This window comes from Dermacentor variabilis, chromosome 5 (genome assembly GCF_050947875.1).
Source record: "Dermacentor variabilis isolate Ectoservices chromosome 5, ASM5094787v1, whole genome shotgun sequence".
Lineage (NCBI taxonomy): Eukaryota > Metazoa > Arthropoda > Arachnida > Ixodida > Ixodidae > Dermacentor > Dermacentor variabilis.
The window spans coordinates 201,687,218-201,713,954 of record NC_134572.1 but is presented as its reverse complement, the minus strand read 5'-3'; the positions used below and the strand labels follow the sequence as shown (position 1 = coordinate 201,713,954).

At 48.3% G+C, this 26,737-nt stretch overlaps 1 protein-coding gene across 2 annotated transcripts in view; it reads left to right on the top strand.

Annotated features, from left to right (window-relative positions):
- Prosalpha2 (proteasome alpha2 subunit) overlaps nucleotides 1-26,737 on the top strand; it is a 71,857-nt gene that overhangs the window by 11,359 nt on the left and 33,761 nt on the right. For both annotated transcript variants that reach the window (XM_075693904.1, XM_075693905.1), the window contains exon 5: nucleotides 22,260-22,341. In XM_075693904.1, coding sequence (XP_075550019.1) covers nucleotides 22,260-22,341 — 82 coding nt within the window. The remainder of the gene's footprint in view (nucleotides 1-22,259; nucleotides 22,342-26,737) is intronic.

Genomic DNA, 26,737 nt, shown 5'->3' with positions numbered 1-26,737 from the left:
AATCTGGGAGCAGTGCCGTCAGCGTAGTTGGGTCGGTCCGTTCCTGTTTCGGAAGGGGGCGCGGTGCAGAGCTAGGGGCGCAGCCCGTTTGTGTTCGGACGAGTGGAAGGGCGATGGGAGAAATGCGCATGAGCCTGGCGGGCATCTCTCATGGAGAGAAGCACACGATGGCAGTTGGGGTAGTGGACGATCGTGCAGCGGCTCGCATTTCACTTTTTCTTTTTTCTTTCCAAGGATTTAGCATTCCGTTACCTTTCGGCACGGACACCCAACAACCAGGCTTCATCGTTATAAGTAATAATCGAGCATGAGGGCATTGTAGTAAGCGGGTTATTTCTCCATAGAAAACATACAAAGGTTGACTGTGCAGCAGCTTTTCATTGTTATAACCAATGTATTGTTAAAACTGGGATCATTATAAGTGGGTTCGACTGTAGCTGCAGCAGTGGCTCACCGAGGAAATGTCCACATGCTGTCCATAACATGCGAGCCGACATTGTCTCTGGGGTACACCGCTGGCGTCCGCTGGTCACGGCAGCAGCTCTGCAGACTCGACGGCACGACTCGAGGCCAGGACTCCGGAAACAGCGACACACTCACGAGGCTTCCATACTCACTCGCTTCAGGCTTGCCAATGCTCTGCAGGCACTAAGCCTCGCTCTCTCATTGGAACATGGTTTTAACAGCGCGTTTTGAGGACAGGACATAGAAAGAATGCGCACAGGACAGTCACCAATTCTTTCTGTGTCCTGTCCTCAAAGCGTGCCATTATAACCAAGTTCCATCAAGCCAGCAACCAACTAGCCCAGCTGTCTGTTACTCGCTCTCCCACAATGCAGACCAGGTGGCTCTCGTACAGACGCATGTCATTAAAAAAAACACTTGCGAAGAGGCTTAGCTTGTTGAAAAGTTCTAACACGCTACAGTAACCATCGCTGAGCTCAAGAAAGCATGACACTGTCACTAGCGATTAAAATCCACGCTAGCCCTGTGCTTCGGTTCAAACACTGGTCTCGAACGAAGCAAAACTGTTAAAGCTCTCATCAGATGCCCCAAGAGACCTACGTTAGGCTGCCAGATGTGGGGCTCACCCGTACTCTACGTACCCGCCGTGGTTGCTTAGTGGCCATGGTGTTGGGCTGCTAAGCACAAGGTCATGGTATCTAATCCCGGACACAGCGGCTGCATTTGGATGGAGGCGAAATTCGAAAACACCTGTGTAATTAGGTTTAGGTGCACGTTAAAGGAACCCCAGGTGGTCCAAATTTCCAGAGTCCCTCATTACAGTGTGTCTCATAATCAGATAGTGGTTTTGACATGTGAAACCCCATAATTAAAATTAATTAATCTGTGCTCTACACCAGGTGTGGGGGTCTCACCCGTGCTCTTGGAACAAAGGAATGACAACACAGTAGTGAAAACAATCATAAGGGCATTTATTGCACGTTTCATACACCAATGTCTGCTAGCCAACTTGCAACACATAGATTGTGCCGAGGGGCGCGCGACAAATCTAGGAAGTCCGACTCACTGCGACTGGATAGCAAGTGAATATGTTCGCCCCATGCTGGTGCTCGACACCAACGCGGGGTCGTTCACATGTACTGTAACGCGAACGTTCGTGCATTCGAACGATGACGTTCGTCCATTCCGGCGTAGGCCTCCCGAGACGGTCTCGCAGAAGCACGGATCAACGCATGTGCAGAATGTCTGCGCCGCTTGCTGCCCCGAGCCAAAGAGGTAGAGCCTACTCCCTGTCGCGCCCGACTAACCCCGCCGTTAGGTGGTGTTAGCAGTGCAACACTTGTGCCATCTGTCGTATTATTCTGCAACCACACCGACTGCTGCCGTAAAGCTACACGGCAAAGCTGGATTACAGGAGACGAGAGCCATGCGAGGAACACAACATCCGGGGACTTGTGAGAGTTGCCTATCCCCACACATCAAGTAAAATGTTCTCAAAACAATATACCGTATTTACTTAATTGTAACAAAAATTTTTTAATGATTTTCATTGCTTGAACTTCAATGTGGCACCAATGGGAAGGCCTTTGTAGAAAAATGAAATGTAGAAATGTGGGACTGGTCGGAAGGGCCTCGTAGTAGCTTGGTACGGTCCTCGAATGTGTGGTTGTGTGGTCTTTTAATGAGTACTGAATCTTCAACGAGCTCAACAGCATGGATGACTTGATTCTCGGGCCATTGCTTTTGAAAGTAGTTTCACTTTCACGAGACTTAGCTTGTTTTGGCACTGAACCCCTCGAAGTACATGGCTGACAGCGATCTTGACACTGATAACGAGTTTTGAACAGCGCCAGAAACACTTGTAGAGGATGCTTTCAGTGCAGAGTCGTGTGAAATCTCCCAAAGGGGGATTGCCCGAGAATACCACCTAAGGAAAGCTCCATCTCCTTCTCAGAGGATGATAAGTGAACTCGTTTCCAAATTGATTCCTTGAATAAAAGTACCATTTCTGTTTCCGTTCACCTTGCATTACATTCGCAGTTTTATTTTTTCTTCATTTTGTGAACTGAAGAGCCAACCCTCACATTACAATCACAGTCATGTTACATTCGAGTAAATACGGTAACAAAAGGCAATCGCAGATAACTGTGGGTCACCTTGATAATAACAGGTCCTCTTATAACGATTGCTTTCTGCCTCACAAGCTTATGCAGGCTATGTAGGTGATACAGACATGCACGCAGGCATTACAGAAGATGCTGAGGCATCGGCTTCTTCTTTCGTGTTGTGGTGGTGTTGAGTACTGCTTGAGTGAAAGGTTGACAGACGCAGCAGCAATGGAAGGTGCCCTGGCCATATTGAAGGCGTGCAAGTGTTTTTTTTATAACGCCAAAAGCAGATGCACCACTTATCAGTTCGCGCGACTGCCCAACATGACGGCAACATCGGCGTGCAAAGACGTACCTGCACCACAGGTGCTGCCGCTAACCACGGAGCACGTGACAAAGATTATCCGGCACAAAATTGAGGCTATGTCTCCTGCTTCCATGTGCTCCTACACCTTTGAATCTATGTTCCTGATAATATCACTTGTCCAAGCCATCGTTCATGAGGAGCTGTCCAGTTTTGGCCTGGACTCTGTGCGTGCCATCGATTCCTCACGCTCGACTGACAATCTCTTATGCTCAAAGTCAGAAGCTCCTGCTACATCATCACAGTCCGACCGAATGGAGGACTGCTGATGGTCAGCCTATTTGCTTCAGCTGCCGTCTTATAGGTCACATTGCCCGCTATTGCAACCACCGTTGGTCCTGGCTTCCTCGTGTGCCCTTTGCCTATAACTGTCACTCTTAGAGCAATCCTCACTGTTTTTAACCTAGCCTCACGTGATTGCATGCCAACAGCAATGGCGCTCCCTCCATCTATGCCTGGATTCCAGTCCTGTTCGTCGCTATCTCGTCGTCCGTCATCTCGCTTGCCCCAAATTCACCCACTGGATGTCTACCCCCAGTAAACTAGACAGTGCAGCACCCGGAGGTGACACTGCTTTAATGACCTGTCCGCAAAATCTTCTGACCACACTGCCAACTAGACGTAACCTAACAGATGTTGGAGCGGACAGTTTACACATTGTTGCTCTCGTTGACAGGGGTGCACAAATATCTGTGATGTGTTCTCAGCTCCGTCATCGCCCGAAGAAGGTCATCACATTGCCCACATTATCAACCATCCGTGTCACTGATGGTGGAACACTTCTTGTCCTTAGGATGTGCTCAGTACCCATAAGTTTCGCTGACAGCTACATGATGGGACTACAGTTAAACCTAGATATAACGAACTTCAGTATAACGAAATTCTCGATATAACAAAGTACAGTCGAACCCGGTTATATCGAACTTGCAAAAAAAACGCCTATCAGTTCGATATAGAGCATAATTCAATATAAGCCTGCTAAATAATTGGATGTCATAAAAGCCCATACCATTTATAAAATCACTTTGTTGATGAAACTAGCTTACTTTCGCATAAATTAGTCCTGCATTTTATTCTGCTTGGGCAATTTCGAGGGCACAAGAGCCTCTGATTGGCTGTCTGAGCAAGCGCTGCGGGCGGCACAGGATCATTTTTTGCCGGGGGGTGTCGACAGCTCGCCCGAGCCAGCGCGGTCACGGTAGGGGGAGTGGTTGGATGGAGCGTCGCTGCCGGGTTTCCCCGCTACCGCGAGAAAAATCTAACTTCTGGGGGCACTGTTCCGCCGCTTGACGTTCAATATATCGGGAGTCGCTGCTATTGTTGTTCGATGTAAGCGTACGTTTTGCTATACAGTCGAACCCGGCCATATCGAACTCGCAAAAAAACGCCTATCGGTTCGATATAGAGCATAATTCGATATGAGCCTGCTAAATAATTGGATGTCATAAAAGCACATACCATTTATAAAATCACTTTATTGATTAAACTAGCTTAGTTTCGCACGAAATAGTCCTGCATTTTCTTCTGCTTTGGCAATTTCGCTGCCTGCGACGCACGCGCTTTTCCACATTAAGGAGTCGGAGCAGCTGAGGCTGCAACTTTCCGCATTGGCGCAGAAGCACCGGACTAGTGCGAGCGCACCAATCACTTCGGAGGATGTGGGCCAAGGACCGTCGTTGCTTTCCTCATTGTGCCCACTTTCACTTGTGCTCGGTACGATGTTGGCAATGTAGTCTTCATTCAGCGGCGGCTGAATGCTCCGCCGGCGCTTTATATGCGCGGGCGTCTGTTAGCGAGCGTTATCGCAGGCCTCCGAGATGGCAACAAACGCCATGGTAATCTCGGAGGCCGCAGCACATGATCTAGGTTGCAGACGTCCGCCACTAGCGGCACTCGTTGCCTTTTCGCGGAGAGAAAAGGGAGAGGGCCAGGAACCGAGTTTAAGGACAACGCGGCTGGCATCTAGTAAAGGAGGCATTGACACAAACACAGCGAGACAAGTCGCACTTTCGCCATCTTGCATGACGAGGGCACAAGATCATCTGATTGGCTGTCTGAGCAAGCGCTGTGGGTGGGCCAGGATCATTTTTTGCAGGGGGGGTGCCGACGGCTCGTCCGAGGCAGCGCGGTCGGGCGCGGTCACGGTACGGAGAGCGGTTGGATGGAGCCGCGCAGCCGGGTTTTCTCCGCCACCGCGAGGGAAAGCCAACTTCCGGGGGCACTTTCCGCCGCTTGACGTTCGATATATCGGGTGTCGCTGCTTTTTTTGTTCGATGTAAGCGTAATTTTTGCGATATATACTCATTGTAACTATATCGTGTCCAGAAATTGTTCGATATATAGAATAATTCGATGTAAACGGGTTCGATATAGTCGGGTTCGACTGTATATACTCACTGTAACTATACCGCAACCAGAAACTGTTCGATATATAGAATAATTCAATGTAAATGGGTTCGATATAGTCGGGTTCGACTGTACTCAACTTTTCATAACCTTTTGTCCATAGAACACCATGTAATTAGAACCTACATATAACAAAGTGTCTTTGTATGCGATTTCAATATAACGAAATTATGCTTCCTCAGCAAAGGAATGCCAAGACAAATAAGCAGAAAGTTCCATGGACGTAGACTGTCAAATGATTGAATTACAAGCGGCTGCTTGCAAACGCACCTCTCAAATCGCGCGCAGCGTGACACGAACGATTGCCGAAGTGAAGCCACATCATGTCCAAGTGCGATAACATCCTATCGCACCCCGTGCACTTCGTGCTTAGTGTAGAGGGCACTGCCTCTAAAACCAGCTTAGAGCTGGTAGAGCATCCAACAACCCTATGCTGTGAATGCGTACATAATGGTTGACGTGCGACAATAAAGGGTCTTCAGTTCTGCTTCGGTACGGCCGTGTGTGTTGGCTGCTGCGGGTCTCTGGTCTTGCTCGTAGTACGCGTAACATGGTGTCAGAAGTGGTCACGGTGCGAGTGTGATGAAGCGCTTGGTTTTTGTGCCAGCGATTCCCCTTCTGGCAGCAACTGCATGGGCAGCACGTTTCTTCACCATCCACGGAGCCTAATCCTCCAGCCAGCAACTGCGTAGTTGCTCCTGTCTGCCTCAACAACGCTTATTTTGGCAGTACTCGCTACCGCCAGTCGGCCTACCACGCGCTAGTCAATTGCCTAAAGGGCATAGCCGCCGTACTCGGCAAGCATCATGCCCTTGCTGAACGGTTCGTTACAAATGAACGCTCCGCAAGCCGATTCGTCGCAACCAGCCGCCGCTACAGCTCCGGCGAACGCATCATGGGTAGGTCTTTCCTTGCGCCAGCCCGATGACTTTGACTTCGAAAATGCGGGTTCCTGGCCAATGTGGTTAAGCCTATTCGAGGACTGCGTGTTCGTTTCAGGCCTTCACCAAGTGCCGCGAGACATTCAAGTTCGGACTCTGCTGTATTGCATGAGCCTAAAAGCTCGCCCGGTTCTTGCTTCTTTCGGCCTGGACATGTCTCCAAACGACTACACGGTCATAGGTTCACGTTACATTTCGTCCATCCCGTTAATGAAGTGTACGAGTCGGCGCAGTTTCATCAAAAAGTCCAGCAACCGGATGAGACTGTGGACAGCTACTATGTGGAACGCAGCAAAATATCTAAAAGGTGCAACTACTCTTCCGCTCAGGTCGAAGAATGTCTCGTCTGCGACCACTTCATTGTGGGTCTACAGGATGCTGCACTCACCGGTAAGCTCTGCAGGAACCCTCAGCTGACCCTCAAGGAGGTGTGGATTCAAGCAAGGCAAGTGGAAGACGCCGAAAAACAGAGGAGTAAGCTTGGGGCACAAGCAGCAGTGCAGGGTGCACTAAATCTCAATGCTGCCAAGCACGGGGTTCTCAGCTGAGATGTGAAAGACGCGCCGAGCTGACGCCAGGCAGGCAGAAAGCTGCCAGCCAGAATTTGCGATTTCTGTGGTCACGCTCCACATGCCCGCACCAAGTGCCCAGTGCGCAATTCGCAGTGCACCTACTGCTAGAAAAAAGGCCATGCTAATGCAAGAAAAAAGGTCGTGCTATAAAAACAAGACAGGCCAGTGTCCGCAGTCCAGCTGGATGCAGTTTAGAGCATGGGCAACGCCAAGTACGTTGAAATCACCGTTGCCAGAAGTCTTCAATGTTGACTCTTGTGCAGAGGTTTCTGTTGTTTCGGATACCTTCTCTCATCTCCCAGAAGCCCTCGACAGAGTTGACAGCATCCTCTGGGGACTGAGCAAACAGCCACTCAACGCCATGGGATCCTTCGTAGCAACCTTGCTATGGAAAGACAAGTCCGTTGTTCAACGCTTCTGTGTAATCAAGGCCCTGACAGTGCCGCTATTAGGCTTCCCGGCACAGGAAGCTCTGGGAGTTGTCAAATTTGTAGACAAGGTCTTTGCCAAGCCGTCCAATGCTCTGTTCTAAGGTCTTGGCACTCTTTCACTAGAGCACAAGATACGGCTTCAGCCGGAAGCAGTTCCGTATTCCCTCAGCATGCCAAGGCGCATTCCTATTCCACTCCGAGAAGTGGTTAAGGCACAGCTTCAGAAGCTGGAAAAAGATGGTGTGATACGCAAGGTGGGGGGACAAACCAACGCAATGGTGCGCAGGTCTAGTGGTCATCCCAGAAGTGTCCGGGGGCCACAGACTGTGTGCCGACCTCACCAAGTTGCATAAAGTTGTCTTGTGAGAACGTTATGATCTGCCGACAGTAGACCAAGTCCTGGGCCTTCTGAGAGATGCGAAGATATTCACCAAACTGGATGCCATAGAACGACAGAAAGCTGAGCTGTAAGGATTCATAATGCAAAAAAGAGGTGAGGCGTGCAGACAGGACACAAGAGTTGGACACAAGAGTTGGTTGGCGTTCGTGTTGTCCACTTCTCTACTCTTGTGTCCTGTTGGCACGCCTCACCTCTTTTTTGCATTATGAATGCCATATCTGGTTTTTTGTCAAGTCAAGCTTGTGGAAGAACTACAAGAGCTCGTGACCTTCATCACGCCGTTTGAGCGCTACTGCTTGTCAGATGCCCTTTGGCATCACATCGGCACCAGAATTTTTTCGGAAGCAGATGTCATGACTTCTGGAAGGTCTGGAAGGCACAGTGTGCATGATTGATGATGTGTTGGTTTTCGGCCTCTTGAGATGAGCATGATGCTCGCCTTCAAGAAGTCCTCACAAGGCTTTCTCAAGCTGGAATCACCTTGAATAAGGAAAAATGCAGCTTTCGCTGGACATAGCTTTCCTTCCTTGGGGTGAATGTGTCAGCACAAGGCACCCGCCCAGATCCCAACAAGCTCAAGGCAATGAGGGACATGAGTCCATCCACAGACATAGCAGGTGTGCGGCGACTCTTGGGCATGGTCAATCATCTGGGCCACTTTATCCCACATGCATCGGAGGCCACAGCCCCAAACAGGGCTTTTTTAGGCAAAAATGCTGCTTGGACATGGTCTCATGAACAAGAATCTGCATTTGCTGCAGTTAAGGACATGCTCACTTCCGACTGTTGCGTAGCAAAGTACCATACTGCATACCCAACGATAGTTTCTGCTAACGCAAGTTCATTTGGCTTGGGAGCAGTACTTCTACAAATGCAACTTTCGGGTGACAGGCGTCCTGTTTCATTTGCTTCTTGGTCCTTAACAGTGATGGAGCATAGGTACAGCCAACTGAAAAAGAGGCTTTAGCTGCTGTGTGGGCTTTTCAGAGGTTTGACAAATTTCTGAAAGGTCTGTTGTTTGAAGTTTAAACAAATCATCAACCACTAGTCTCTCTCTTTGGCAAGCTAAACTTAGACGCACTACCACCTTGCATCCAGCGCTTGAGACTCAAAGTCATGGCATACCAGTCCAACGTGCAGTACGTGCCAGGAGAGCTGCTTGCCACAGCTGACACATTATCACTTGTCCGTATGGAGCCAGCAGATACTCCTCATGCTGTTGACACAATTGAAGTATTTGCCACCGAGGTCTCGCAAGTTTTGGCAGCAGTAGCAGTACTGCAGCCAGGAAATGTCAAGATGGCGCAAGCGCAAGATGGCGAGTACAGTGCACTGATTTCTCTTTGCCAGAATAGCTTCCCAAGAAAAGACAAGCTTCCACTCCACATTGCAAAATACGCTGTTATCATCGACATGCTCTCAGTCTGCAGTGGCCTTCTTCTCAAAGGCATTCGCTTGGTTGTCCCAGCCGCCTTACAGCCAAGAGTGCTAGCGCTTATTCATGAAGGTCATCAACAGATGTAGGTCCAGAGGCCGTGAGTCAGTATGGTGGCCTGGCATCAGTACAGACATTAAGGTCCTTATCTCCAGGTGTGAGCAGTGTGCTTTGTATCGGGTGAATCCAGCAGAGCCCCTCTGCAGCAAAGTGCTTCCAGATCGTCCCTGGGAATTGCTAGGCACAGACTTATTTCAGTTAAATGGACAGACTTTCCTTCTTGTAGTTGACTACTACTTCCAATACCCAGACTAAGTCACTGTCAAGACTACAACGACATGCCGAGTCATTGAAATCTTGAAAAATATCTTTGCATGGCACGGCATCTCGAAAACGCTGAAATCTGACAATGGCCCTCCATTCCAGTCCAAAGAGTTTGCGCAATTCATGACATCATATGGCATTGCACACGTCACAAGTAGCCCAAACTACCCTCAGTCCAATGGAAAAGCTGAGCTAGCTCATGGTGTGCACAGTGAAGAATTTGTTCCGTAAGCCACCAGATCTCTACTTGGCCCTCCTGAGCTACAGAGGTACAGTGGCTGTCGCAGGTTCCAGCACTGCACAACTTTTTATGGGCAGAAGACTACGAACAAGGCTGCCCAAGGAGGAGCAACAGATGCTACCATCAAGTGGTGACATCTGTTGAGGGAAAGTGTGCGAGGTTGAGAAAGAAAGATGGAGGCTTTAGGCATTGCGGTAATGTGATCAAGCGCACGCGTGAGTGGCAAGGTGTGTGTGTGTGTGGGGGGGGGGGTGTAAGTCAGCGTGCGTCGCGATTTCTGGCACGCAGCTCGGCCGTGGCTGTGCACGGCTGAGCGCAGCCACGCACTCTGCTTTAGAGGTAATCTGCCGCGTGTGCAAAGAGTGGGCTGAGATTGCGTGGCATCACGCAAGCTGTCTCCTCATGCGTTTAGTATTGAAGGTTGCGTAATCTCGAGTTTCAGTGACTCATTGCAGCAAGAGGCAGACAAAGCATCCGCTCCCCACTGCCGGTGTTTTTCATAGTAGCATTGTCCCAGTGTGTGCGACACTATCAGCCGTTGGGGCAGAGTGCACACGAAAGTGTGACTGGCTTCGCCTAATTCTTACTGCCTATGTGAAGATATTGTCAATGTGGCATGAAACCGTATCATTCGTCGCCGACTCCCAAATTCATCAAAATTAATTGTTTTCTCATTCAAGTTAGCTTTTTTCGATTGCCCCATAATTCCGAAAATTCTGTGGCCGCTTTCCATGTTCAAAAAATCAATCGGCGACTGTACTTATTTGCATAAAAGGTCGAATTTCAATACAATGAAATTTCAATGTAACGAAGCAAATTGTCTATTTTACCTACTTCGTTATATTGAGGTTGAATTGTACTTGCTGTGCTCGAGCAGTGCTCCTGTAGACTCATCCTCAGGATAGACTTTCTATCAGCCCATTCTGTAGCGTTTGATCGTGGAAATGGTGTGCTCCAGCTCGACCTATTTCTTCACTCTGACGCTCTGCCCACGCGTCAACTGTGTTTATGCCAACAGAAAGCTGAGCTAGTTGGTAACGATTCATTATGCAAAAAAAAGTGAGGCATGGAGACAGGACACAAGAGAAGAGAAGTGACAGTCTTCAGTTGATAGTCGGCGTTTGTGTTGTCCACTTCTCTTGTGTCCTGTCTGGACGCCTCACCTTTTTTGCATAATGTGTTTATGCTATGTTGTTTAAGTTCAACTGCCCTCTCAAGCCGTTATATACATGAACTTTGTGTCCCTGTCTTCAATCTCCGATGGTGATTATGTGTTGACTCCAATATGCAATGTTCTATTGGCCCGAAATATTACTGTTCCCGAGACCCTCATTATCATTACTAATAACACAGTATCACTGCCCATCTTGAACTTTAGCTGGTGCACGCAAATTATGCCTATAGTCATGGCTCTGGCCAATGCCAATTCTGTCGATGAGCATGTCATTTCTGCATTTGCTGCTGATGATTCTTCGTCTTCCACTGTGGCCATCACCTCGTCCAGTTCAGCTGATGTCAGTTTTGACGAGATGATAGTTCCTGACCTCGTGCCAGCACATGCTGCTGATCCCCGGCAGCTGTTGATGTCTTATTGCCACATCGTTGACTTTGATGACCGCCCTTTGGGCCAGACATTCGTCGTAACTCATTGGATTCATACTGGAGGCACCAGCCCTATTCGACGACATCCTTATTGCATGTCCCATGCTGAGCGACAAGTGATTCAGCACGAGGTTAAGATGCTCACCAAAGACGTCATTGAGCTTTCCTGTAGTCTCTGAGCATCACCTGTCATGCTCGTAAAGAATCAAGATGGCAGCTGGTGCTTCTGCATCAACTACCGCCACTTGAACAAAGTCACACTTAAGGATGTGTACCCACTGCCTCGGATTGATGATGCCCTTGACTATCTTCATGGGTCTACCTACTTCTCATCTATTGATGACCTGGACCATGAAAAGACTGCATTTGTTACAGTCGGTGGTCTTTTCCAATTTAATGTTATGCCTTTTTTCTTATGGAATGCCCCCACCATGCTTGAAAGAATGATGGACTTTTTGTTTCGTGGCTACAAATCGTCGACATGCCTCTGTTATCTAGATAATGTAATCATTTTTTTGCCAACATTTGGAGCCATCTGACTCGCCTATTGGCAGTGCTTGGCATTTTCCAATGAACTGGCCTTCAGTTAAACCCTTCAAATTGCAGCTTCGGACGACATGAAATTACTGTCCAAGGTCACCGTGTGAGTCTTCGTGGCATCCAACCTTATCCCGACAAAATTAGTGTCTGGAAACATTTCCGTGTTACGCATTTGGCCAAAGACGTCTAAAGCTCTTTTGGTTTGTGTTCTTATTTCTGACGTTTTGTCAAGAACTTTGCCGGCATTGCCCGCCCCCTAACACAGCTCCTGGAGAAAGAAATCAAATTTTCATGGGGTCCTGAACAAGCTGATGCATTTTGCATGTTCACCAGATTGCTCACTACTCCTCCCATCTTGGTGCATTTTGACCCCACAGTGCCTACAGAAGTTCAAACCGACACCAGTGGACACGGCATTGGCACTATTCTCACACAGCGGCAACTAGGTCAGCACTGTGTCATCACTACGCCATTTGCCTCCTTCCCTTTCAGAGTGCAAGTTCTCATTCTCTGAACGCGAATGCCTTGCTCTGGTTTGGGCAGTCAAAAATTTTCGACCCTACTTGTCTGGCCACACCTTTTCGGTCATCATGGACCACCATGCGCTGCTCTGGCTATTCTCTGTCAGAGATCCGACTGAACAAATTTTGTTGCTGGGCATTAAAGCTTTAGGAATACAGCTTTGATGTTGTTGGCGCCATGCACCAGAACGCTGATTGCCTGTCACATCATTGCGTGGACCTTCCCGACTCCACTGCTCATGATTCCGACAGCTGCATCCTCGCTATCTCTGACTTGAGTGATATACGCAATCAACAGCTCAGCAATGCAGACTTGTGGTCTATCTTCGATCGTCTATGCTCTAATCACTCCTACCTGTCCCTCCGCCTGTTCATGCTCTGTGATAATCTTCTCTGCTGTTGCAATACCAACTCTGACAGTCCTGAGCTTCTGCTCGTAGTGCCTACGACCTTTTTTTCTACTGCTCTCCACCAGCTCCACAATGCCCCAACTCCCGGCCACGTCGGAGTAATCCACACATACGACTACTTGCACTGTCAGTTTTTCTGGCCAGGCCTTACCATTCTGTGAGCCGGTACTACGTTGCTGGTTTCTAGGTAGTTCTTCCAATGCCGCAAGCAGTCGTCCTTACAGCCTGCCAGCCCACTTCAACCTACAGACATTCCGACTAGCCCGTCCTACCACATTGGCCTTGAACTAGTTGGACCACTCCCGACGTCTCTATTGGGGAATGAGTGGATCGCCATAGCTGCTGACTACGCGACAGGATCACTAGGGCACTGCCAACTAGTTGCACCACTGACGTTGCAGACATTATCCTCTACCACAGCAGCTGCTGACAGATTGCAGTTTTCCTTTCCCAAGTCGTCTGTGATATTGTTGGCTTATGTTCCACACGTCACAAGCTAACCACCATCTTAACTGTACGCTCATCCCAATGCTATCCATGTGTGTTTGAGCAGATCACCGGGATTGGGACAAAAGTTTGTGTTATATGACATTCGCGTGCAACTCGTCCCACCATGACACCGCCGGCTTTTTCCCCTTTTTATCTACTGTCTGGCTGCCACCTCCCACGTTACCGTTTGAAACACTACTTCCATCAGCTACACATGCTTCTACAGAATATGTCTGCGAAGCTGCTGCTCCTGCTCAAATGGTTTGTCGCATCATGAGACCTTCTCTGCCTTGCAGCCGACTCAAAAGGCCTCTTACGATAGCCACCACACTGCCATTCATTTCAAACCAGGCTCTTTGGCCCTTCTTTGGATGCCTTGCTGCCACCTGTCTGCGAAACTTCTTTCCCGCTACTCGGGGCCCCTACAAGGCTTTATGCCAGCTCAACGAGGTCACATGCGAGATCAGCCCATTGGATGGCTGCTTGTTACTTTCAGTGCCCTCCACCGGCATTGTGTCCCGTCACAAGCTGTACATTTCATTCATAATGGGAACAGCGCGAACAAGACGACGACGGAGTGAAAGGACACAGGACGAGCGCTGACTCACAACTGTTGCGAGTCAGCGTTCATCCTGTGTCCTTTCACTCTGTCGTCGTCTTGTTCACGCTGTTCCCATTATGAATGTATACCAACTCACCCAACTTTACACTTTATTACTGTACATTTCAGCCTACAGCCTTTCGTTCCCTAAGCGCCGACACGTCCAGCCACAGCGGGTCATAGGTTACAGGCCATTCTCGCATTCTGAAAAAGGCGCCCAGCAGGGTAACGAAGAAGACTATTGAAAAAGCATGTTCGTGGTTGTTCTGCCATCTTGGCTGTCACTTCTCTGTATACTATTCTTTATCTACTGCATACCGTATTTACTCGCATAATGATCGCACTCGCGTAATGATCGCACCCCTGAATTTTGTCGTCAATGTTCGATTTTTTAAATTTCCCGTGTAATGATCGCACCCCGAACTTGCCGCAGCGATATGTCGTGTGCCAAGTCTAGCTAATAATGATCGCGCTTACCATCTGTCGAATGCTACGCGAATGACTCAAGAGAAGCCAAATGGTCTGCATGCACCAAACATTCTTAAGTAGATGCCTCATTTCATTACTTTCATCACTTTCCGCACTTCCATGACAAGAAGAGGTACAACGAAACTTGCCTTTATTATGGGTAGGCTTTATAATGGTTGTGATAAAAAAAATACAAAAGGCGCCTTTCGATTCTTTTCATCTGCACTCGTGAGCATGCAACAAATCGCGCGCGACAATGATAGTAGCCACGTTTACACTGATACGTTAAAAGTGTACCCTATTCATACGCCGACGCTTGTAACACAGCTAAGATATTCGCCCACCCTTAGTGGAAACGTGCCGTGTTAGGATATTAGTGAAGACAGATGCCGCAGTTTCCGCAGCACGCCGGCCATGCGTTTCTATGTCACTGGCAGCTAAGTGCGACCATCTGTTTCTGTCCCCTCAAAGTTGACATGGCTATGTTATTGCCGCAACCTTGCCGATATTAACGATATTATTCATCACTGATACAGAAGAAACTGTTTCAATGCACGTAATGTACTCACGAGAAGAAAAAAAAAAAACTCGCGTTCGGCTTGCTCCGCCGGCCGCCATTTTTGTTTTGGTGTCCCGCACCAACGCATCCTCTAGAAAGATGCCTGCGGTGTCGCTCGCTTACCCATTGTAGTTGTCGCGCCTTGAGTTGCGGTCGGTTGTCAAGAGATGGCGCCACCTACTTCCCTATCTTCGCCAAGGGGGCTGGGGTGGTGTGGTGTCGCGGCGGTAGTGGCGGCTGCGCCGGCCGCGCTGCCATGCGGTGATGTGCGCATGCGCACATGTGTTGCAAGCGACCACCGCAAAGATAGCTAGCTACCACCTCAAGTGGAAAGGAGGAAAAGAGGAAAGGTAAGGGCAGTAGGTTTTCGGCGCACGTGGCAGGCATCTTTTTAAAGGAGGCGTGCCTGCCCACATCCCGCAGCAAACGCGGGACGAAAAAATTTTTTTTTTCCACGGGAAAATTAACCCGCGTAATGATCGCACCCCTGAATTCGCGTCAATTTTTCTGAAAAAAAAGTGCGATCATTATGCAAGTAAATACGGTACTCTTTATCTTGGTCGCAATATGTTTGTGCAAGGTTTTGTCATTCTTAAGGCATATTCACACCGAAAGCGGAGTGTCTAAACGGCCAAGCGGATTTTAAACACGGCGAGGCGGTGAGCGCGTGTACCTGTTCAGACCGGACGGCTTGCCTGGCGGCCCGCATCGCAGGGAAGGTGGGGCATCTCGCAATTTCTTTGGCAATTTCAGGGACGTGCCGCCATCTCACGGCACTTTGGGTTTGTATGCGCACTTTCAATCTTTTTTTCATCGTGGGTTGGCGCGCTTCCGTCCGCTATCTACTTCTGCAAGATGATGAGCTCAGATGAAGAAGACGAGATCGTTGGCATTTTACTTGCCCCTTGTCTAGTCGCTTTTCAAGTTTTGTTACCGTGCAACACAAGACAAGAACAAAAGAAGGTATAAAGCGACGACACGGCGCCGTGTCGTCGTTTTATACCTTCTTTTGTCCTTGTCTTGTGTTGCGCTATAACAAACCTTACTATGAACCCGACCAACTGACCCAAGTTGCCATTTTGACACTTTTCAAGAACAGAAGCGAAAAGCCCAGAGAAAGACATTCGTTTACATTCATTAACCATGCGCTTCCTCAGTGTCGGGTTCCGATTGGCTGTGGCCAAAGCGGCCAACTTGTCCGCGCGATCGGTCCGGGCGCGATCCGGCCAAGCAGCCGTGTATTTTCCGCAAAGCAGAAATTCCGCGGCCACTTGGCCGGGTCCGTTTGTCCGCTCCGCCTTCGGTGTGAACGTGCCTTTACACCTGAGACTGTGTTTAAGCCTGTGTTGGTACTAGTGCTTATGCTTTGGTGCATTAACCCATTGATTGCCAAAGCTGGCAATATGCTTAGTAGGAGGTATTGGTAGCCTAAAAAAACTATTAGTAGATAGCCCGACAGCCAATATAACTGTGCAAAATCGGAATCTTGTCGATAAATGGCAGTAGGATGTCCACTTCAGAGTGGTTTAATTTTTTTTTTATAGCGAAACTGTAGCCGATTTGTCCTTCCGTCTGTCGGTCGCCTGTATGCCGAAAACTCCTCCAGTGCAATCCTATGCGCATGCGCAATGAAAAAGGAAAGAACGAGAAAGAGAGGCACAGGATTAGCCAACACCACCTAGATAGCAGAAGGCCTGTTTAGCAGGTCCACGATGTCATGCTACCTGGCCTGAAATTTCCATTGACAAGGCTGGTGTGATGAAAGTGGTGACTTTAATATCACTGTGCCTACTCGGGAGCATCCCTGTTAGATGCTGTGGCAGTCTGGCCAGGTAATACGTCGTCATGAATCAGAGCGAAAAGTAGGTGGTATTAAATTAGCTGCACCAGTAGTGACGTTATTGCTCTCCGTCACAGCCAAGCGTGCGTGCAGCAATTTCTCTCCAGCTCCGAAATGGGTTGGCCACGTGTCAAACATTCTCCTGAGCAGCAGGCAGCTTTCAATCAGTGACGCTGTGAGCAGAACCGGCAAAGAGCTCTTCTACGCCGTGCCGATGCTGCAGCCTGGGAACAACAGGCTCGTGCAGTCGAGCACAAGCAGCAACTGTGTAGCGAGGATCTGGAAGCCTTGCAAACCATCGTTCAATGGACCATCAGGATTAACCCAGTGATAATTGCCGAGGCCGCACGTCTCAGCTTCAGTGGTTAACCATCTGTACGGAGTGCTTGGGCAGTGATTTTTATGCTTGCCCTCATTGGTTTTTTTTTAATTGACATTTGTAAAATGTTTGCACATGCATTCTGACAACTGTGTGCCCTCAAGGCAGTGCTGTGCATGCATTTTCGATGTCATATTCCGCTAAAGAAACAAACAGTGCCGTCGTATGTCCCTTTCTCACATTCTGTGATACTGTTGTGCTGTTTCTGCTCATCATCAACCAACCAGCAGAAATGCACGTGCTTCTGCCAGCAAAATTAATCATGGCTGCGCAAAGTGTGCAGTGATACAAGTAAACAATGGTTGAGAGTGTGAAATATTGATTCTGCTCTCCACGTGCCTGAGTGTTTCAAGATTTTCCACTGAAAGTTGAATCTGTGACTGTGTTATGGTTCTGAACTAAACAGTGCTGCTGTGTAATATAATAAAACTCCTTTCTTTTGCATTTTTCAGCATTTATTACTGTAAAGCATTATATAATGAGCACGACAGTAGAAATCCTCGTAGAATAATTAGAATGTGGGGCCATGGTGCAATTACATTTAGTAGCCAATGGCTGAACAGTACGCAAAAAAATTGAAAAGTGTGCGTTGTTAAAATCAGCCTGCAGGGGTGGTGACCTTCGAACTTCTCCCAGCTGCTGCGACGAATCGCTGTGTAAAGATAGCAATGTGCAGAGAACCAAGCCGTCTTCGGACAGCCCAATTGCGCCAGCAAGGCTAGCCACGTTTGGCGGACTGGGTATTGTTTGTTGGTTTGCTGTCACCTTCACGGTCTAATTGGAGCAAGAGAACTCCTGGAGAAGGGTGTTTTACGTTGCTTTTTCACGGGCCCCAGTAATCGTCACAGTCGTTTGACAGACATGGCGGCTAACCGTGGCATTGGCTCTGGAATCAAGAGGCGCCAGCTTGAGTCAAGCGTGACAACCCTTGTCTACGAGGACCCTCTCCGCTCAGTGTGTTCAATGAAGCAAAAGGCGTGGGAATGAGTGTCATCTCTTGCCCTCAAATGCGGGTCGACTTCGACGACTTTGGACGGTCCAATTGGACGAAGGTTGGACTGCAGTTTTCCTTCACCTAGGGATCTAGGGAAGACAGAGGGTTTTTAAGCAGCCGTTTTCGGCTTCTTGGTGTGCTTCATTTTTCAGTCATGCTAGACTGATGAAATGTAACGTTCTCCTGTCTTCATGTGGATATTGCAAATAAATCCCATACTCCTAGTTCTCGATGAGAGCAACTTCCTCCCTTCAACCACGTCCCAAACGTGGATGAGTCTGACGACGGCATGGGCCGCTACCCCTTATTACATGCCTGACCCCAACTCGCACAACTGGTTGCCAGCGGTGGGATTGTCCTACAACTCGTAGACAGAAATGAGATCTCACGGACTTTGGGACGTTGTGACCGACCAGTATCTCGATCAAATTGGAGGCAACTTGGGATTGACCACCGCTTACAACTGACTGGATACAGCGGAGAAGAACTGGTGATATGGTGGTGCTTGAGTGGCTAAGCGTTTGGTTTTGGCTGTAAGATTTACCAGGCTTTAATTTCTCTGGGTTTGTAGATTTGAATCGCTGGGGATATTTTACTTGTATTCTGATTTGCTTGGGTATCCCAGTAAATATTGTGTGACAGCAGAGCCAAAGCTTAATGTAGCCACCATGGTCCTATCGTGTTTGACGAGAGCTGACCTGTTGTGGTTGTGTGAAGAGCTCGAGGAAGACCTAGACGAGGACTTGACGGAAGCAGAAATTCGTAAGACCATTCTCCAAAGTGACAATGATTTGAAACTCATCTAACAACTAGGTAAATGAATTCTGAGCAAAGAACAGGAACAGGAAGCAATTAGGCTAGAACAGGAAGAAATCAGGCAAGAACAGGAAGAAGGTAGGCAGAAACTGAAAAGAATTTGGCAAGAAAAAGGCCTAGCAGAAGTAACGAGGCAGTACGTTGCTGCATTGAACAAAGAGATTCAAGGTTTGGCACAGGCACTTGAACGAAGACAACAGTGGCTTGAGAAATCTGTAGGCTGGACACAGCAAAAGTGGGACGAAGTCGATAGCAGATATTGGTCGAAAGCCGAGAGAAGTAGTACCTGCGAGATTAGCCGCACGTTCGTAGGTGAACTCAAAGTGCTAGCAGCTAGCGATGCCTTAGTAGCAACAAAGGCCGTTAATGGCCGTAGTGAGAGCGACGAGGTGATGTGCCAACAGAGCACTGTAGAGACAGCTAGGCCAGCTGTGAATGATTTGACACAGTTACTGCACGTGTGCATCGCATGTAATGTTAACGAGGTCGTTAATGAATTACAGAGTACTGCTGACCCGACAGACACGAGCACCCATGTCGAGTCAGATCTGCGTGCTAAAGTGCAGTGCCAGCTGGACGATGCAGTTGAGGACAGTTTGTAGGATTGCGAGCTGTGTAGCTCAAGAGAAGACAACTGCATTGTTCAGGGATTGGTGCAGCTGTCCACCACTCTAGGTAGCCAAGAGAGGGATGATTTAGTTGTGGCGATTGAGACCGACGACCTGTGTGCCAATGCACAGCGTGAGCTGGGCAATGCAGTAAAGGGCAGTTCGCAGGAGTGCGAATTGCTTAGCTCGAGTAAAGACTGCTGCATTGTTCCAGAGTCGGTTGAGCTGTCTGCCAGTCAAGGCAAAGAGTTAATTTAAATGAAAACTCGGACTGTGCAGGTAGGAGAGCGATCTGGGCCGACGAGATGTGTCCCGGCCAGCTTGAGGCGTGAGAAGGCGGCATGAAAGGGAGTTCGAGGAAAAGTGCCATAGAAAGAAGCGCGGTAAAGATCGGAATGCGGTGATCTGAGACTAGAGTTTCTTTCAATATATAAAGTATGAGCTTTCCTTATGTTTTCGTTTGAGAAGCTCCGAGGTTTGAAGGAGATGTTTTATGTCAACCTTTAGTTTCGTGAAGTGTTAATTAGTAGATAGGCTTTCTTTTTTTGTGTGTGTGAATAACCTGGAGCGTCAAGGTTATCGGTTAGATGCCTGTGGTAATGTGCATGTGTATTAGTTAACTTTCTTTTTTTTAGAAGTGTTTTCGAAGTTTCTAAGGTTGATCGCGTAGGTTTTCAGTAAGTGCATGATTTGCACCGAGGAGCGTTGTTAGTTCCATTTGCGCATGTCCTGTGCGGACAAAAGGAAGCAGAATGTTTGTGGCTGGGTCGCTTATGTGTGTTGAGGGCGGCCGTGTTCGGACTTTTCTAGTAAGCGTGCGTAGAACTAGTTATTAGAAGACAAATTTTTTTTGAAGGTTCTTCTGAGTTGTTAAGTTACGCAAGTTTAGTTCTTTTAAGGTATGTGTCCTGTATGGACTAGAGGAAGAAACGTGAGTAAGTGCTATGAAACGTTTGCTTACGACGCAAGCACGTGTTGTGAATAGGGACCACGAAGCTAGCACAATTGCTATTACGTACCTCTAGAGTTGACGAGACTATTCAGTGGCACCAGTACAGGTGATAGGTACGCCACTGCGATGGGGTAAGAACAGGCTGTTCGTGAAGTTAGGGTGCTTAAGTTATGTTGGGGTATTGGTGGTTTAGAGCCTTCGGTTTAGTTCTGTGTAAACCTTTGCTTTTATGCAGCATGACAGCCGGTTTTGGTTAAATTAAAGGGTAACGTGAATGCTCGCTTTGGTGGCACAAAATTTTGGGGGCAAAATTTGGGGTTCCCATTTGAGTGGGTTACGTTGAAATTTTGATAGAAAGCCTGGTGGGTTAACGGCTGATTCCGGGCTTTTGCATGCTGGGTAGTATTGTGTTGCCGGAATCGACTCTTCTGTGCCGGTTGTTGTGAGATGGTTTAAGGCATTCCAAGTTTCCAGTTGTAGAGAGCCAAGCCACATTCTTGGTCGCCAGCCATTCTCATCCTGCCCAGCGGTTATCATCACTGGCCAGTCGAGATTTTCCGGGCCATGGAGAATGTCACGATCCGCCCAGGTTTGTGAACGAGGGAGGGCTCGAGGCACCCTCAGTTAGACAGACGCTCCACAGCATGGTGGTGATGAACAATGACTGACCGCCGAGCAGCTGTGCTCGTCAGTGTTTATTGGGTGCCACCGGCGACTAATATTTCCTCCCAAGCCTGGCAGGCCACTGAGCCTGACGGGCCAATGAAGATTATGCCCCAGGGGGCATCACATGCTTGTTACAGAGGGGCTGTTACGATCGGCCTGTGGTGGTAGTGACCTTCGAACCTTTACCAGCTCGCTGCGATGAATCGAATGCGCAGAGAGCCAAGCGACCTTCGGACAGCCCAACTGCGCTAGCAAGGCTAGCCACGTTTGGCGGACTGAGTATTGTTAGTTGGTTCGCTATCGCCTTCACGGTCTAATTGGAGCAAGAGAACTCCTGGAAAAGGGTATTTTATGTAGCTTTCTCATGGGCCCCAGTAATCGTCACAGTCATTTGACAGATGCGGTGGCTAACTGGGGAGTTAGCTCTGGAATCGAGAGGCGCCAGCTTGAGTCAAGCGTGACAACCCCTGTCTATGAGGACCCTCTCCGCTAGGTATGTTCAGTAAAACAAAAGCGTGGGAATGAGTGTGTGATCTCTGGCCCTCAAAGGCGGGTCAACTACGACTACGACGAATTTGGTCCGGTTGGATGAAGGTCGGGTGGCAGTTTTCCTAGGGAGGACAGAGGGTTTTCAAGCAGCTGTTTTCGGCTGCTCGGTGTGTTTCAGTTTTCAGTCATGCTAGACTGATGAAATGCAACGTTGTCCTGTCTTGATGTAGATATTGTAAATAAATCCCGTACTCATAGTTCTCGATGAGAGCAAGTTCCTCCCCTCAACCATGTCCCAAGCGTGGATGAGTCGGACGACGGCATGGGCCTGCTACTGCATTTTTACATGCCTGACTCCAACTCATACAGCATGCACATTGTTCAGTTTTTGTTTCCTTTTTTTTTCATATTTTAGGCTTGCTATCAGAGCTGAGAGGTACCATTGGCACACTTGATTGGCTCACTTCACTGCATCAAATGTTAGTATTGCATATCAAAGGGAGAGTGGCTGAGAACTTTTCTGAAATGCTGCAGCAGAAGCCAAAAATAAAAACATATTTTGGGTGAAGCCTTTGGCCAGATGTTTGTTTTGCTAGTGCTGTCTGCTGATCCCTTGGGGATATCTATCATGCATTCAGGGGTGTGCGGCCCTTTGGTGTGTCCTTGCTGGTGGCTGGCTGGGACAATGGCCGTGGCTACGTCTTCCAGTGTGATCCATCGGTGAGTATCTTTCACACTGACAATCTCTTGAGTTGTGCATCAGCCAGACCATTGTTGCTTTGGCCAACAAAGTGCAGCTAAATTCCATAAAATGGAAAATTCAGGGGAAGGGGGGTAAGAGTCCACCACTGATCTCTACTATAGGGCACTGGATAGCACCTTGACTGAAGCCCCGAACCGAAGTTCAGCATTTCTGCTTCTCATAAAATGCCCGCATGTTGTGCTGTAAACTACACAAGCAGGCCAGAGAAGTCTTTGGGGAATACATCCACAATGGCCCATTGCTACACCAACAGCGTTAACATGAGTGGCATGCGCTGAAAACGCTGGTGATTGAGAAAACGCTTTACGTTTAAGAAAAAGTATTGCATACAGGTTCAGATTATTGTAAAAGCTCTTAACGACCATACAAAAACGACACTCCCTAAAAGCAGGAAAACCAAAAAGAAAAATTATGGCCACAGTATAGTCCGACTACATGGGCTACAGTCGCCGACTGAGAACCCGGATATGCTCTGTAATCCGGACAGCTTTGTGGCACCGCCACTGGCCCCATAGACTTAATGTGTAAACACTACCATTATTTCGAACAGTCACCAGCTTTACATTTGATTATCTGGACTCCGTCCATGGCTGTAGCGCACGCCGACTCTGCCGCCATTATCTCCTGTGCCAATCTTGACCGGACATCAAGTATAGCCTCAGAAATTAAGCGCTAAATGGTAATCGCTAAGGCCATGCCTTAGTCGCAGCACTGCGCCTGAAAGATTTCACGGCAAATGCCTGAATTGTGAGGTCTCATCAACATTGTGATCATCACACCTATCACAACTTCAAATAACGTCACAACTTCAAAACATCCAGCTGAAAACTGTGCAGTTTCTCTTCATATTCTTCGGGCAATTTTTGGCATATACCTGACCACCTTCGAAGAGAAAATACTTTTTCTTTTCATAAAACTTGATAGCCAGTACCTGCTCGCTTTGAAGTCACTCCGCATTAGCCCTTCCTGTAGGGCTAACTGCATCATTCGTACTTTGAACAGATCGGTCGTCACAGGCTGCTGTGCCGCTCACTGCTCTTGCACGTATTCTGCGAGCAGCTCTTCTATTTTGGCGAAGCGACCCTGCTACCCTTCCTTGTTGCTTTGCTGGCAAAAATATTCTCATGTTTGCGCCAGTCCCGCACGCAAGTGTCGGGAACTCCAAACGCCCCTGATGGCGGCCCGATTTTCGTCCGTCTCCGCGCACATGATAACTTTCCTTTTAAATGCGGAATCATGGAGGACTCTGTGTGTCTTCACAGTCGGCGTTTCCACGCTGACCGAGTAAACGCAGAAAATGGGAAGACAGGCAGTAGACTAGGTTACACCAGCGCCTGGTTACACGTACAGCATGGAGGTATGCACATATGGAGGCAGCTAGGCTAGAAGTGCATACGAGGCGGCCATTTTACGAATGCTGATGGTGATATGGTAACGTAGATTTAGGGTTGTACTCGATTCTAATTCGCATGCAATTTTTGTACCCTTTTTATTCGAATGAAGGTGCACGTTAGATTAGAATAAATAAGGTATAAGTGCCCCCATGTGCGCTACATAAAAACTAGACCTGCACCGTGAGTAGCATGAACAGCGGGGGCTCAAACGATGAGAACCGCCGTTAGTCTCAAGTTCGTCAGTGGAGCCCAACTCAAAAAAAAAAAAAAGTCTAGCAATGCGCATCACTTCAGTATGCAACACGTGTCACTGAACAGTGGGTAAAACTAAGATATGAAGTGCAACTTCTGTGTGTGAGCCCAGCGACGTTTTCAACTACAATGAAACGAGTGCGCCAAGCAATGTGCGCAACATCATAATGAAGCCTGCTGAATCAGAAGCGTGAACGGCGAGGCTCAGACAACATGAAGCACGGGTTTCGTAGCAGTGGGTGAACGTTTCCAACTACAACCATGCCGAACGTTATTTAGGTTGAAGAAAGGCTGCAGACGCTCGCGCTTCCACCAAATCGTCCGATAAGATACGAGTGACTTCTGATGAACGGCCACTTTCCTCACCAAGGCGCGGATCCCACGTATTTTCAATGTTTGCCTGGACGATCCTGTGCAGCCAAATCTTTCAGCGAGCCGTGTTGCTTCTTCCGGATGGAATAATGAAAAATCTTTACCTCTAGCCTCCTCGGTTGTTGCACCCATAAGCACAACATAGGCTAGGCAACGCCGCAATACGTAAATGGTGCCAGCGCTAGCGAAACGCTTCCTGCCAAAACTTTGCCGCCAGAAACCAAATGAAGCGTGATTTCGATACCAAAAAAAGCACGTGCTAGCACGTGACCACGGCGACTAATAGCAGGGGCAACTCTCTGGAGGCGTGGCAGGCAAGAGCGAAAGCAGCAAAGTTTGGAGGAATTCGTTGCTTCTTTATTTAGGGGCTTTACTGGCGATAATGCTGTGGCGCCATCTGCTAACTGCAAATCAAGCCACTTTTATGGCTTGATGTCACCTCTATAATCCTAGCAGTGCCAAAACAAACAGCTGATCTCAGTAATAACAAGTCAGCTTTGTGCTCTGCGGGTGATGAGACTAAGTGACAGTGCTATTTACAGTGAAATCTTGATACAGTTGGACCTCTAAGTAACAAATCCGGCAGGGAACTAAAAAAAATTCGCTTTCGCGGGAATTTCGTTGTTGCGAAAAGAGACAGCACAGATAGGTAATGCGTTGCAGAACGAAACTTTACTGTCAAAATTCTATTAGCCTACTTTGGCAAGCTTGCTCAAGGATATAGAACCACGTTGCCGACAGCACGAAGTGCACCACATGTGTCGATTAGCACTGGCAGCACTGCTGTGGAGCATTATTCTAGGTGAGTTGCTTTTCGTGATGTGATCACTTTTGAGAGATCTTGTGTAACTTGACATTGGACGCAGTGCAACAGTGTGACACGTATGCCATGACGTCTGTGATTTGATAGCCAGCTGATGCGACTAAGATCAGCCTCGCAAGTGCTCCATGCATGCAGCACCATTTCTCCAGCGCACGCTGTCGCCCGTAGCGCCAACGCGTCTGGTACGGAGTACGAAAGTGATTGTATTGTTATGTTGCAGAAGTTACATATAAAGTTGTATTTACAATACTGTTACGAGGCAAAAGAAGTCGGAAATATATTTACAGGATATTTACAATTACTGTAGCAGCTGACAAGACGGTAGACAGTGTGTGAAGTTGCGCATAGTCCTCTTTGGACCAAGCTTAAAATGTCTACTTTGTCAGCATGTCACATGACCTCCGGTGGCTAAAGCACCGGCCCGGTGCTGGTTAGGAGGCGGTCGAGTGAAACGACTTAAGAAGGCGTGATGTGTACCACATCGGAGCAACGCTGAGCCACGGTTGGATCAAGAGGGGCGATTTCGTACGTGATGCTAGTTACTTGACGCAAAACACTGTAAGGGCCAGAGTAGTGTGAAAGTAACTTCTCCGAGAGGCGAAAGGAGAACTAGGGCACCCAGTGTGTAATAGATGTCATGATGGCGGGCGTCATTTAAGTACCACTGATTTTCCTGCGACTCCACAAGTTGAAGTCAAGCAATATGGCGCGCTTCTTGTGCTTTAGTATGGCTTCATGGGCATACTCGAATGTGAAGTTCAGACTAGCAGGCAGAACAGTGTCGAAAGGTAGAGTAGGGTCACGGCCAGGCAAGAGGAAGAATAGAGAGAAGCCTGCGGTATCATGGCGAGACGAATTATAGGCAAAAGTTACGAACGGCAATGCAACGTCCCAGTTGAGATGGTCAGCGGAGACATACATAGACAGCATGTCAGCAAGGGTTCGGTCGAGATGCTTGGTTAGACTGTTCGTTTGTGAATGGTAAGCAGTAGCAAGTTTGTGCTTAGTCACGCACGAGTCTAGAATGTCATTGGCAACTTTAGAAAGAAAGCAGTGGCCTCGGTCGGTGAGGAGCTGTTGAGGGGCACCATGGTGAAGGATGACATTCTCTAGGAGGAAGTTGGCGAGATCATTTGCACAGCTTGTCGGAAGAACCTGTGTGATTGCGTATCAGGTGGCGTAGTCTGTTGCTACAGCACTCCACTTGTTTCCCGAAGTAGATGTAGGAAAAAGGCCTAAAAGATCAACACCTGCACGGAAGAATGGTTCGGGTGGTACATCAATACAAAGGTGTAAAGGTCACACGTAGCGATATAATGGCAGATGTCATGTCGGCAGGCCAAAAGGAGCGCTGATGAACGTGGTGATAAGTCTGCGACACGCCAAGGTGACCGGAAGTTGGTACATCATGAAGCTGGACAAGAACAGTCTGACCGCAGATGCTAGGGCGCATCAAAGAGTCGGTCAGGGCCGTTTGGGTGCGTGTTCGAGCGATACAATATGCCGTCGTGA